We start from the raw sequence: 13,587 nt of genomic DNA, 5'->3' as shown, positions 1-13,587 counted from the left end.
GTCCTTGTAGAGGCTATTAAATTATACACATTTTTTTTTTTTTTTTTGCTGCACTTATTTCTTCAAATTATTCTAACTTAATCAACCGATCTCTGAAACCAAGTTGAAAATGACATCAAAAATCGCAAATTTTGAAATTAAATATCCCGGTGAATTGTTGCGTACGGGAGTTAAACTTCTTGTATTTTTATATTTTCATAACGAGTATAAAATTTTCTCAGGTATAAGTATAGGAGCTGGAAAACGGCGTTAGAAGTTAGATTTCGTTATTTGTCAACAATAAAATTTTTAAAAATTTTTATTACCAGAACATGAATATGTTCGTCATTTAAAGCATTTCTGTAATTAACAGTAAAATTAATTTAGAATGAATGCAAAGTAAATGTTAGGCTCTCCAGCCATTACTAATTTTCATTAGAGTTAGCATCTCAGACCGAGAATTGATTGTAGGGTGTTTCTCTCAGGTCTAGGTTATCTAGTTTCTAATAAGTAGATGTGGGTAGTTGGAAATGCTGTACGCCTTCTACCTGAAGCACGGTCGTACATGCTGGAGAGCAAGGGGAAGTCTTAAATTGGGTAGAAAGAATGAAATGAGTAAATGTATCCCCATGTAAGAGCAAATTTAACTGTTTAAAATGTGTCTCAATGTGACTTGGTTGTGAAACAAATTCTAAACTATTTTCCTTCCAGATACCTAGAAGGAGTCGAGCCAAGAAAAATACTAAGAAGAATTGTAATTTTTGTGCTATGTTGCTCGTCTGTAAAAGTGTAAATTAAGAAAGTTAATACTGAAATTGTACTGATATTGTAAAGGTTGACTCACAGTTCTCACAGATGACATTTAGAATTTAAATATCTTATACAGGCTTTTAAAGTCTTGTTATGTGGTTGCTAAATTCAAGATATAGGATTTCCTTTAGTTCAACTAACGTATTATTCAAATTTTTGTTATCTTTCCTGAGCTCCTCAACGTCCCCTCGCATTTCCTCTCCAGGATGTAAATTTAAAAATTTAAGTTAAGTAAATTAATTAAATTTTTTAAGTGAAGTGAGTATGTAAACTTAGTATGTTACGGACATATCGCATTTTTAAGTTTTGCCATTTTGTTTAGATTATTTGCATAAATCATTTATTTCTTCTTCCTGCCGTAAGCCAATTATACAAGCCATTGCGGTTTTGCATCACCCCACAAACAGTTTCATTTTAGAAGCGATTAAAAACGTTTTAAATCGATATCTTCATGTTTTAGGACCGAATTCAGGCTTCAAAAATCACAAATTAGCGATCTGTAAAGCCGTTATCACATTAGCTGTTTGTTGCCGGGACAAAACGTTTGTAGCAACAGTTCTGAGAAACGGCCTTTGGCGGAATAGGGTTACCATCTTCACTTGGCAAACAGGCTAAAAGCCAAACAAGAATCAGTTATCGCTCAGATTGGCGAAAGTGACGTTTCCTTTCAAATGACATTCGCTTCTTCGTGTTGTTTTGTATCGCTCACACGCTTTTCGTTTTAAACTTTATTGTTAGTAATGGAAGATAATAGAAAGGTGATTGCTATCAAGTTAATCACTTTGATCTCCACTCTGGCACTTCATGTAACAGATAAACACACTTCTGGTTATAACAATCAATTACATCAGTAATAGCCAAATTCTGTATACACCTAAGAATAGTTTAAAAACATGTGCTGGATAAGTCTATTTATCATACATCGCTTACGTGTATTTTCTATTGTCTGCATTTCAATGAAAATTTGATGGCTCACTGGAAAATTTGTGACCTGGTGAAAGCATTTTCTGACTAACTTTATGGCTCATAATTACTGTTCTGTCCATTCAAATGACACAAATCTATATGGCTGATATTTACCTCCTCACAGCCAGCAGATACTATTCAGCAAAATGAATATCAAATAAAGCATATGAATACATGAGCAATCAAACATGTGCGAGTTGTTTACTGTCCCATAGAACACTCGGTAATATACCTAAAACACATTAATTATACCAACTCTAGAAATTAGGTATTCACATCATGAGTTTGTTTTATGGTTTGGTTTATTGAGATTACAGCAAAGCACACTAGGGCTATCTGCCTAAGGAAAGGGATGCTTTCGAGGAGGACTTTCTAAGGGAAACTGGCTCGTATACACGTTACACATGGGGAAAACCACGAAAGCGTCCATGCAGCCTGCCCGTTCGCGGGATTCGAACCTCGGACCGAACTACCAGTGTTCAGCGACTTTACCGCTCGGCGGCTGGTGGGCTCAGTTGGTTTTATGTGATTACCGCAAAGCCTCCAGGGATAACAACAGGAGGGATCCCTTTGTAGAAGATTTTTTAAAACTGGCTCGTATACCAGTTACAAATGGGGCAAACCAAGGAAACGTCATGTAGCCAGCCCGTTCGCGGCATTCTAACCTGAGACAGAACTACCAGTGTTCAACGACGCTTCGGCCACTAGTAGGCCCGTGCACTTAATTGGAAAGTGCAATTCATTATGTAAACAGACATGAAGGTGATAATTAGTTGTGCGCTGTTTTAAGTAATCAAATGTTATAAATGCACAGCTGTTACATTTCTTATTATTTATTAGTCATGTTTTTATTACGTAGATCACACGTATGATATAATATGAATTAACCCAATAACAAAATGTGTACACTCTTTAGTACTCAAATACTCATCAAATTATTTTTCAACTGATTATTACATACCCATAATAATTTGCAAAGAACTGATAACTATAGTTGCTGCCAATTACATAATCGTTATCTGAATTAAAAGTAACTTCAAATAAACTTCTTGGCAATGTTCATTTTTGTATTCATACATACATATATATATATATATATATATACACATCTAATAAGTCATATATTTACATACAGATAGAGAGATGCGATGTTTTAGAAGTTGTTAATATATATTTATTAGTATTATATAAAAATTGTTATTTATTAGTATTAATGTAATGAATAAGATTTATATTAATGAATGTATATACAAATGTTTTTCATAATGCATAATAATAAATCCATAAATTTTCAATGTTTCAATATGTAGCATTTACAATAAAAGTATAGTTTCTAATGTATTTATAATTCAAAAAGTATTTCATTAATAACATGAAAATAATAGACAAATTTAAAGAGTATTCTCATTATTACATAAGCTATGCTTTTCTTTTTTATGCATCTTTTATGCTGTTTAAAATGTGTCACTGATTATGCAGTTAACAATTTAAAAGATAAGTAATTAGGAGAAAAGCCGCGCATATACAAACGGATTTAAAAAAATTATTCAAATTTAAGAAATAAAATTCTATTATATAACAGTGTTATAATACACGATCAGCACGAAGTACGACAAATTTGGCGAACTTTTGGCTACGAACAATTTGTAAACAAATCCGAAATGCAAGAACGTCGTAAAATACTATCAACTCTGAAATTTCCACGATTATATATTTAATGAATATATACACATTTAAAAAATGACTCAGGCAGTTGTATTACAACAAAACAGCAATAATTAAATCGGCCTCTATTTCCACCGTCCATCACTTCACAGTGAGAACCATCACCATATTGAAAGTTACCAGTGATCCTTCAGAAGCTGACCTTTCGTCTGATTGGTTGAACGTTCGAGGAACACGTCTCCAGCCGGAACATTTTGGGAAAAGTTTTAAAATGTTGCTCCTAGCCGGGACACGTTCCTCCTAGCTAGACGAAACATTTCTCGGAAGCCTGCCGCTTAAAGCTGTACTACTAGAATCTCGTTTCTCGGAATTGTCCCGGGTAAGCGCGCGCGTCTATAGATGTGATAACAGCATAAGAAAACGATTTCCGGAACGCGCACATTTTTGCAAGTGAGGTGGTGAGATTTTGAACTTTTTCTTCCCCACGGGAAATAAATTCCCATTCCTTTACACGATTACCAAGTTTGATAACATTTGGTCCAGTAATTTTCATTTTATGACCATTTTAAAGTGGAACTTTAATCATTAGTTTAAATGATATATAGTCCAATACACACTATTTCAAATTTTACTGATAAATATATATATACAGTGGTGGCCAAAATTGTGGGCACTTTTAGAAATTTTTATGTTTTTGAAATTTGTATGCTTATGGAAAATGTTACGTTTCGCAAAATGCAAACTCGTATATATCATTTTAAAGAGAATTTATTACTGAATTCAATACAAAACACAAAATTCAATTATTTGAAATTCAAAAAAAAAAAAAAAAAAAAAACGTTATATGTACTTTAATATAAAAAATCTGATGTGTACACCACATGACTTTATTGTACGGAATATTAAATTATACGCCTTTTTTCTTGCATTCCATTTAAACTTATTGGATTGAATCTACTTCGCCGACAGCGCATAAACCACAATAGAATAAATGCATTCTTTAAAATTCGCCAGCGACACTCTGGCGCTAAATTCACTTAACAGTATTATATTTCGTTCATATTATAACTCATAATGCACAAAATTTATATCATTTAAAGAATAGAGTTATCTAATCGTTGCCACATGTTCTATTCAAATACTATAATAAATAATAAAGCTAGAATGATGTATAAAAGAAATTAAGCAAATAAAACAAAAAAGAAACAGTTTTTCACAGACTATTGAGTATTTCTCATTCAGTTAATTAATTTCTCACTTCGCGAGAAGGCAAAAATACATAAAAACTCAAAATATCTATATTAAAAATTACGAAGTAAATCTTAAACACTTATTTCCTCGAAAAAATTCCAGAAAGGATTAAGCATGATTTAATTGGCAATAATAAATGAAGGCGTTATCTTTGTTGTTGCGAAGCTAAGTTTCTCTAGATTGAAGACAAATCCACTAGTCTGCTGTTTCAAATGTAAACAATCAATGGCCGCCATAAAAAAAAGGTTAGAGGCACTTAAACAACTTTAAAATTGTTGATAATTCTAAAAATATTGCATACAGATTTACTAAAGGCATAAAAACCTTAACCGGAAGATAAAAACAAGATAATTCAATCATTTTTAAAGCAAAAAATGTACAATTTACAAACATATAAGAGTAAAGAAACTGAGATTACTGAGCCGGGTAACAGAATGGATATTTATATAAATATATTTATATACGTTTGGTGCGGCCGATTGCAACCAAAATACGAGGTGGACATCTACATGTTATAGCAGTCCTATATGCAAAATTTCAACGTTCTGAGGCTACTCGTTTTTGAGTTATGCGAGATACGTACGTACATACGTACGTACGTTCGTACAGACGCCACGAAAAATTCTCTTCAGAATTAATTTTAAAGCAGTTTTATAGCTTTTTGGAGGAAAAGAGTCTTTTATTCTGTCCGTACAGATATCACGCGAAAACATCGTTAAACTGCATTCGATAGCGGTCAAAATGGATATTTTCGTTGAAATATGCTGCCTGAAACTTTTCGCGATTACAATACTTCCTTTTTACTTCGTACAAGGAAGTAATAAAAAACACAGTTATGAAGTGGTTTGTAATGTCTAGCTTTCCTGGCCAATCACTGTTCTTGTTCTGAGAACCAATCAAATGTAAGTAACTGCCAGTAGAAGCTGACATCATGTTTACACTTGAAACAATTCATTATTTTACTTTGTTCTGTAGAAGGAGGACTTGTTTCTTATACACTGCAATTACAAGTAGGAATTTTTGTAAATATTTTTAATATTTAGTTAAGAAGCAATGACATCATATAAAAGAGTAGATTGGACAGCTAGAAAGAGATGTAATATTATTGTGTTACCAGAAAGTGGTCTTTCCTATGCTGAAATTGCAAGACAGGTGGGTGGTTCAGTGACTACATCTGGAGTCTGAAAGTTTTGTTTACAATATCAGGAGATAAATTCAATAAAAAACAAAGAAGGAAAAGGACAAAAAAGGTGCACCACATCTATTGATGAAAGAAGAATAAAAAGACTATGTCTCCAAGATAGAAAAATGTCATCAGCGGCCATCAGAAGTGATCTGAATGATGCTGGTGTTTCTGTCAGTTCAAGAACAATCAGGAGAAGATTAACAGATGTTGGACTGAGAGGTAGAATTCCACGAAAAAAGCCTTATCTTAATTTTCAGCAACAAAAAAAAAAAAAAAAAAAAAAAAAAAAAAAAAAAAAAAAAAAAAAGACTACAGTGGGCAAAGGAACACATTAATTGGACAGATGATCAGTGGTCACAAGTTATATGGAGTGATGAAACTAAGATATCGTTATTCAGTAGTGATGGGCGAAAATATGTAAGACGTAGAATAGCAGAAGAGCTACATCCTGACTGCATTCAAGCAACTGTGAAGAACCCAGTTAGTGTTATGATTTGGTCATGCATGTCAGCAGATGGTATTGGTCGCCTTCATGTCATCGTCGATGGGACACTGAATGCCAGAAAATACATTGACACTATTCTAGAACCAAAACATCTACCTTCCATCAGAGATCTCTTTCCCAACAATGCTTCTTTTATTTTTCAGCAGGATTCTGCTCCTTGCCACACGGCCAAAACATCGAAAGAGTGGTTTCGTACAAAGAGCATTAAATTGTTGTCATGGCCAGGAAACAGTCCTGACCTCAATCCTATCGAAAATTGTGGCACCGTTTGAAAACTCTTGTTCAAATGAGGCGCCCATCAAATAAAAGGGAACTAATTGAGGCTATAATTGTTTCCTGGCATCATGTAATAACGAAAAAAGAGCTTAAAACTCTTGTCAGCTCAATGAAACGTCGATGTGAAGCTGTAATCAAAAATAAAGGGTACCCTACTAAGTACTGATAACTCACTACAATCATCACTATGTAATGTATATCGATAACTATTATCGTTTAACTTTTTTTGTATTGCAAATAATTGAATTTTGTGTTTTGTATTGAATTCAGTAATAAATTCTCTTTAAAATGATATATACAAGTTTGCATTTTGTGAAACGTAACGTTTTCTATAAGCATACAAAGTTCAAAAACATAAAAATTTCCAAAAGTGTCCACAATTTTGGCCACCACTTTATATTTAACAGTAAAATTTTATTCAGCTGAAAATGAAAAGATATGCAAAATTCTATGAATAATATAATTTAAGGTAATGTAATGAATTGAAATGTATATAATAATTTGAGAATAAAGTACCAAAATTCAAATACCGTATATACCCGCGTATAAGTCGAGATATTTTGGACAAAAAAAAAAGACTTCAAAGTGGTGGGGTCGACTTATACGCGGGGCCATAAAAAATTTAAAGAATCGGAAGTTTAAAAATTTCTTTATATAATGCAGTTGTTTTCTTCCCACACTCAAATTGGACGACTTATCAAATAAGTCACTTACTTGAAGTAATTTCATGACTTAAATTATGTGACGAACTAATCATAGAGTTTCATACTTTAACTAGAGTAAGTTTCGATTAAACTAAAGAATTTTCGGCCCCCGAACAACCGATCAATATCGAGCAATAAAAAGGTATCGCCAACACACCAAGAAAAGAGAAATGCAGATAGATTTTAGGTACGTATAAGTCTTTATAATAGTTATTGTTCATTCATGAAATACTTTTGTTAACAGGCTTACACGTCAAAATTAAAAAAAATAGCCCACACAATAACTGAACAGTTTTGAATATTTCTTTTAACTTTTAAAAAGGGAAAATGCAGAACTAGACGGCACGGAAGATGATGCTGTTTTTGAAAGTGAAAATGACGACGAAGGCTCTAGTAGTGATTGTAACAATACAGAGTTCGAGACTGAAAATATGTATGACGAGCCAATGACGACAGAAGAGTTCTATGAAATGTTTGGCGAATCTGACCATGAATCGGACGTAGAAGGATTTTGATTTTGTTTATTTACCAAGGTAATTTTTTATCGTATATTTACTTTTTTTCTCAGATGATTTTGAATAAATTTAGTACTTTAAAAAATTTTTTTTGAAGTTTCTCGATCGAATTCGGAAGTGGGGGGTCGACTTATACGCGGGTATATACGGTATATGAAATAGCGGGAAGAATGTTCAACGTCAATAAATTAAATGCCCATGTGAACGAAATGATCTATATTTATCTGTAAGAAATTTAGAGCAGAGTTTGAAATTTCTGTCTACTGTATAACATACTATGCATCATATACACATTGTATGCTATATAATACAATGAGGTACCAATAAACGCAGAATGTTTTTCTAATATGGACGAACAGCTCAGTGAGAGAATGGTGACAACGCTGAACACTGTGTCGTGGTTTCTTCTCTAGGCTGGTTACAGGAACTAGGCGCTGTGTGTCCCGTGATGGATATTGTTCTAGTACAATATTGCGACAGAGCAATACCTATAAATCCATAGGTGAAATTCTGGTGCTCCTTCCAAATTTTACTGTCCCTTTCTGCGGTGGGGGGTGGTTGTTACTCCTTCGAAGTTAGAAAGGATTGCATCTCCAGAACCGACCATGTTATGGGAGGAGATCTGGGGTTCAATCTGGACCTTCTGAGAGTGGGTGCAGCTGCCGGTGCAGTGACGCACCACCTTATAGCATGTCCTGTCCCAGTCCGACACCCGCCTTCTCGTGGCCCTCGCCGGTAAGCAGGTTCGCCTGGGCTGATGATGTCGGACACCATCCTAGGCGTTCGACAGCATGGGAATTTCTGGAATGGACCATTCTTGGGAGGAGATGCGGGGTTCTATCCAGCCAACTGTCTACACCTATGTCTAGATAGCCTCGACCTCTGGGGTATAAGTCTTCATAGGACTAGATTCATCGTATATTCGGTGATAGGTTCAGGCTTGGCAGGGACCGTACTGTACTGTCTTGTCTGTCCCTCGGATGTGGGGACGTTACATGGTCAGATTTGTCCCGGGAGTGGCCCTCGGTCAACACTTTGGGACGGACGGTGTCTGACATGTGAAGTCCCCCTGGGTTGACCGAGGGCAGTGGCGCCCTCTCACATGGCCTGTGGACGTTGGGGGTGCTTAACGTTGTAAGGCTTTCAAAAATGCTGGCCAGGTCTGGGATCCCCTTTCTCTGGTGCACCGTCCCTTTCTGTGATATTAATGAATTCCACCATTTTATGGTCAAGAAAAAATAAAAAGTCTTTACGAGAATAAAAAAATAATATAGTTTGCTTGAGAAATATGGTACTTATTCCGTCCATGACATGCCATAGTATTGTTGCGTGCGTACGGGTTCGTTATGAAATGAATGCACAAGTCCGATGAAAAATGAACAAAAATTTATTATTATCACAACAAAAATGCTTAAATTTTCTCAAATTATCATGCAGTATTACAATATATCACAGTAGTTATCTTTTAACTACTCAAATGTCCAATAGAACGTAATTCAAAACAGCTAAAGAACGCTAATTCGCGAATTCGCTACAATCAACAAGAGCAGTTTTCTAAATAACAACAAACTAAGCAACTACTACAAACTGAGATGTTTTCCTCCTTTTATAAGATTTCAAAATCACGCGCTAGAATTTTCCAGTACTTTCTCGAAATCAAAAAGAGATATTTATTTATTTAATGCACGCGCTCTTGTATTTTCAATTTTCCGGCTTAGCTTTCTTTTAATATTCGTCACGCGCTGCACTGCGCGAGAAATAAAACCATTTAATTTATAATTGAACTAACATTAGCTTTTTAAATACCAAATTCGTAACACTGCCCCCTTCCCAAGGACGCACGTCCCGGGCAGTACAATCCCTCGACAGGAAGCTAAACTTACAACTGTGGCATAAATGCATTAATAAGCATTACATTACAATAATAAACAACGTGAACAATAAATGCAATACATAAAACAAATCAAATGCTATCAAATACAAATCAAATACATATTTAAAAACAAAATGGACCATGGTCTTATACTATTTACAATTATTTACATTATGTACTATGGCCATAGTAATAAGCTAACCTGTCGTAAGAGTTCGAAGACTCACGGATCCGAACCACGACGTCATTCGTATTCAGCACTGTATATGGACCATCCGAAGGTGACTGTAATTTAGGACTCAGTCCTTTTCGTTGAATTGGGTTCCACAACCACACTTTGTCTCCTTTGTTGGATCTCTGTCTAGTAGCTCTTGTGTCGCATCTGGTCTTCATTTTCTCCGTCGCCAAGTTGACTCGCTTTCGTGCAGAACGATGCATCCTCTCAAACCGGGGCTGGGCATCTTGGATGTGTTCCTCAGGCGATGAAGACGCATCCGCAGGGCGACTAAACAGGCGGTCACAAGGCAGACGAAGGTCTTGACCGAAGAGCTTCTGAGATGGAGAATAGCTGGTAGTCTTGCGTTTCTTTTCGACCCTGGTATGATTTCGGCAGCTTCCCGAGCTCGATCTTTCGGACAAGGCGTCGACATTTCCAGGCGAGGATCCCTTTTGAGGATGGATAGTCATGCCATCAGATGCTGAAAGCAGCTTATTGTTTTGGAAATCTAAGGAAAAATTGTATTTCCTTAAAAAGTCCAATCCGAGTATGCATGGATCTGTAATATCCGCCACATATGCCGTGTGATGGTAGGCGACACTTCCAAACGTGATGTTTACCTTTAACTTCCCAGTTATGTCGATCTTGTCACCAGACGCAGTCTGAAGGGTAACACAGGATGGCGTCCAAATAAGTTTATCTTTAAAATGCTCAGCTAAATCTTTCCTAATGATGGTAACATTAGCTCCTGTGTCAATGATCATATTGCAAGGAACTCCATCCATATTCCCATTGATGGACAGTCCGTTATTGTTGCCACTCACTATAGAGATCTTAAGCGCTTTAAAACAGCGTTTTTCATTATCTGGCAACCTCCGTTCCTTGATATGGTCATTAATTTGTTTCCTGCGTCGTTGCTCAGAAATTGTCTCAATTTTCGTACCCTGGGGTGTTCTGCAATTCTTTCGTACGTGGCCTTCAGCTCCACAGTTCCAGCACTTTGGTTTCTTGTCAGTCCTTTTCCTTCCCGTGGCATTTAATTGTCTGCTTAAATCGTATGCCTTATTTTCCGTGCTCTGGGGAGTTCTGCAGTTCCTTCGTAGGTGGCCTTCAACACCGCAATTCCAGCACTTTAGAGTCGGTTTCGTTTCACCACTATTCCGTCTTAAAGCATTCACTGGTCTTGTCAACTCATCCGTTTTATTATCCGTGCCCTGGGGTGTTCTGCAATGCCGTCGTAGGTGACCTTCAGAACCACATCTCCAACATCTTACAGCCACTTTGTTCTCACTGCTACTCCGTATCAAAGCATCGACTTGTCTGGATAAATCATCTAAACGAGCCATCAATTGGTCCCCTGGGTCGTGGACTCGCACAGCTCTGACTGGGTAGCGATCTCTAAGAGTTGCCTGCTGGGCTGCCTCCAATTTCACGGCGTACAACAGAGCGCTTTTTACATCCTTTACATCTGCCATTCGTAGGGCCTTCTGTATTTCGTGATCCCGGATCCCATCGATGAAATATTGCAGGGACAGGATTTCCCTTGTTTCTGTCGGGCACTCCGAAAAGGCGTGATGTGACAGCCTTTCAACATCCGTGGCGAGCTCCTGAAGTGATTCGGTGGGCTTCTGTTGACGGGATTTTAATTGAAGCCTGCTGTAGTCTTTTAAACATTTCTCGCCAAAGCGCAGCTCCAAGGCGCCGGACAGAGCTTCGAAATCTAACCTTTTGTTTTCGGGAAAAGTCTGAAGAATATCCGCTGCGTCGGCTCTTAAAGAAGCGGCGAGATGACAGGCCTTAGCTTGGGAATCCCATCCATTTGCATCCGCAACGATAGAAAACTGGGTCTTGTACACTTGCCAGGATGTCTTCCCATCATATGTGGATAGCTTCAGAAATGGACGAGCAGGCATCGGTAAGAATTTAAAATCATCACTCTTGCTCCCTGCCGTCGCTACGAATTTCTTTAGAGTTTCCATTTCTTTGGCAACTGCAGAAACTCTCTCATCAATTTGTTGTTCGATTTGGTGTTGGACGGCACAAACTCTTCCTTCAATTCGTTCCTCCACAGCCGAAATTCTCCCTTCTATATGTTCTTTTACAGAAGAAACTTTTTTTTCTATTTCTTCTTTCATCGAAGAAACTCTTTCTTCAATTTGATCTTTTACGAAAGAAACTTTTTCTTCAATTTGTCCAACTTTATTTTCAACTGTGTCAATTCTGCCTTCCATAGCTTCAAATTTATTTTCTATTATGCAGGTAATTTCTCTTTTCATTTCTTCTTGACATGCTTCAATCTTTTCTTGACCAGCTTGAACGGCTTTCATTTCGTCCTTAACGGATTCCTGGCCCAATTTCATTTCTTCTTTAAATGAGGCAAAGGCTGATATTAACTGCCTTAATTGCTCTTCCATCGCTCTTGTTATTGGCATTCAAATCCCACTTCTGACACCAAAAATTGTTGCGTGCGTACGGGTTCGTTATGAAATGAATGCACAAGTCCGATGAAAAATGAACAAAAATTTATTATTATCACAACAAATATGCTTAAATTTTCTCAAATTATCATGCAGTATTACAATATCTCACAGTAGTTATCTTTTAACTACTCAAATGTCCAATAGACGTAATTCAAAACAGCTAAAGAACGCTAATCCGCGAATTTGCTACAATCAACAAGAGCAGTTTTCTAAATAACAACAAACTAAACAACTACTACAAACTGAGATGTTTTCCTCCTTTTATAAGATTTCAAAATCACGCGCTAGAATTTTCCAGTACTTTCTCGAAATCAAAAAGAGATATTTATTTATTTAATGCACGCGCTCTTGTATTTTCAATTTTCCGGCTTAGCTTTCTTTTAATATTCGTCACGCGCTGCACTGCGCGAGAAATAAAACCATTTAATTTATAATTGAACTAACATTAGCTTTTTAAATACCAAATTCGTAACAGTATTTTTTATAGAAAAATGAATATAGTTTTAAAAAGAAATAAGAGGAAATAATGAATGCGTATCCGACTTACTGTAAGCGTGTCAATTAAAATATTATTATCATTTGCTTTATTGTATAATGACTGCAATTCTTGTTTAAGAGCTGAAATTTCCGCCACTAGCCTGCTATTGCAAGATTTAGATCCAGCGAGCTCATTTCGAATTTTTGCTCTCTCAGCCAAAGTCTCTTTTAGTTGATTTTCTACAGTCTGAAAAAGAAAATTATTTATACAGTTATCAAGGCGATAATTATACTACAATATTACAAAGTTACAACAATTATTAGAGATAAATGATGTTTAATAAAGTTTGTCATGTGCGTGGAATTTTAATATGCACTTAACAAAAGATCAAACTATTAGTTTAGAGCAAGGGTGACTCACAATCACCGCAGTTCTGCAACCACCCACCTCCTTCACATAGAACTCGATGTTAATATCGCATGTGTCCTGTCTTTTTAAGCCAGATGTTGCTTTGTAGAACATATATCAATGAGCTTTATATTAGGTATCCATAGCAGTTTTTCATTAAAACATATCACATCAAATATAGCTACTCCAATTGAAAACTGATCGTAATCGCGGAATTGCTTTGATGAATGAATTTTTGTTTCTGATCTTAGGGGCTTGCATGCTGCGTTTGATA

The 13,587-nt window shown here is 36.1% G+C and overlaps 1 protein-coding gene across 2 annotated transcripts in view; it reads right to left on the bottom strand.

The window, feature by feature from the left end:
- Positions 1 to 13,587, bottom strand: part of LOC118180188 (uncharacterized) — a 176,601-nt gene that overhangs the window by 54,313 nt on the left and 108,701 nt on the right. For both annotated transcript variants that reach the window (XM_085810311.1, XM_085810312.1), the window contains exon 6: positions 12,975 to 13,151. In XM_085810311.1, coding sequence (XP_085666437.1) covers positions 12,975 to 13,151 — 177 coding nt within the window. The remainder of the gene's footprint in view (positions 1 to 12,974; positions 13,152 to 13,587) is intronic.

Source organism: Stegodyphus dumicola, chromosome 2 (genome assembly GCF_044657685.1).
Source record: "Stegodyphus dumicola isolate Sdum_Otavi_A_Nest chromosome 2, ASM4465768v1".
Lineage (NCBI taxonomy): Eukaryota > Metazoa > Arthropoda > Arachnida > Araneae > Eresidae > Stegodyphus > Stegodyphus dumicola.
Note: the sequence above shows the minus strand (reverse complement) of the source record. Positions and strands in the feature narration are given on the sequence as shown.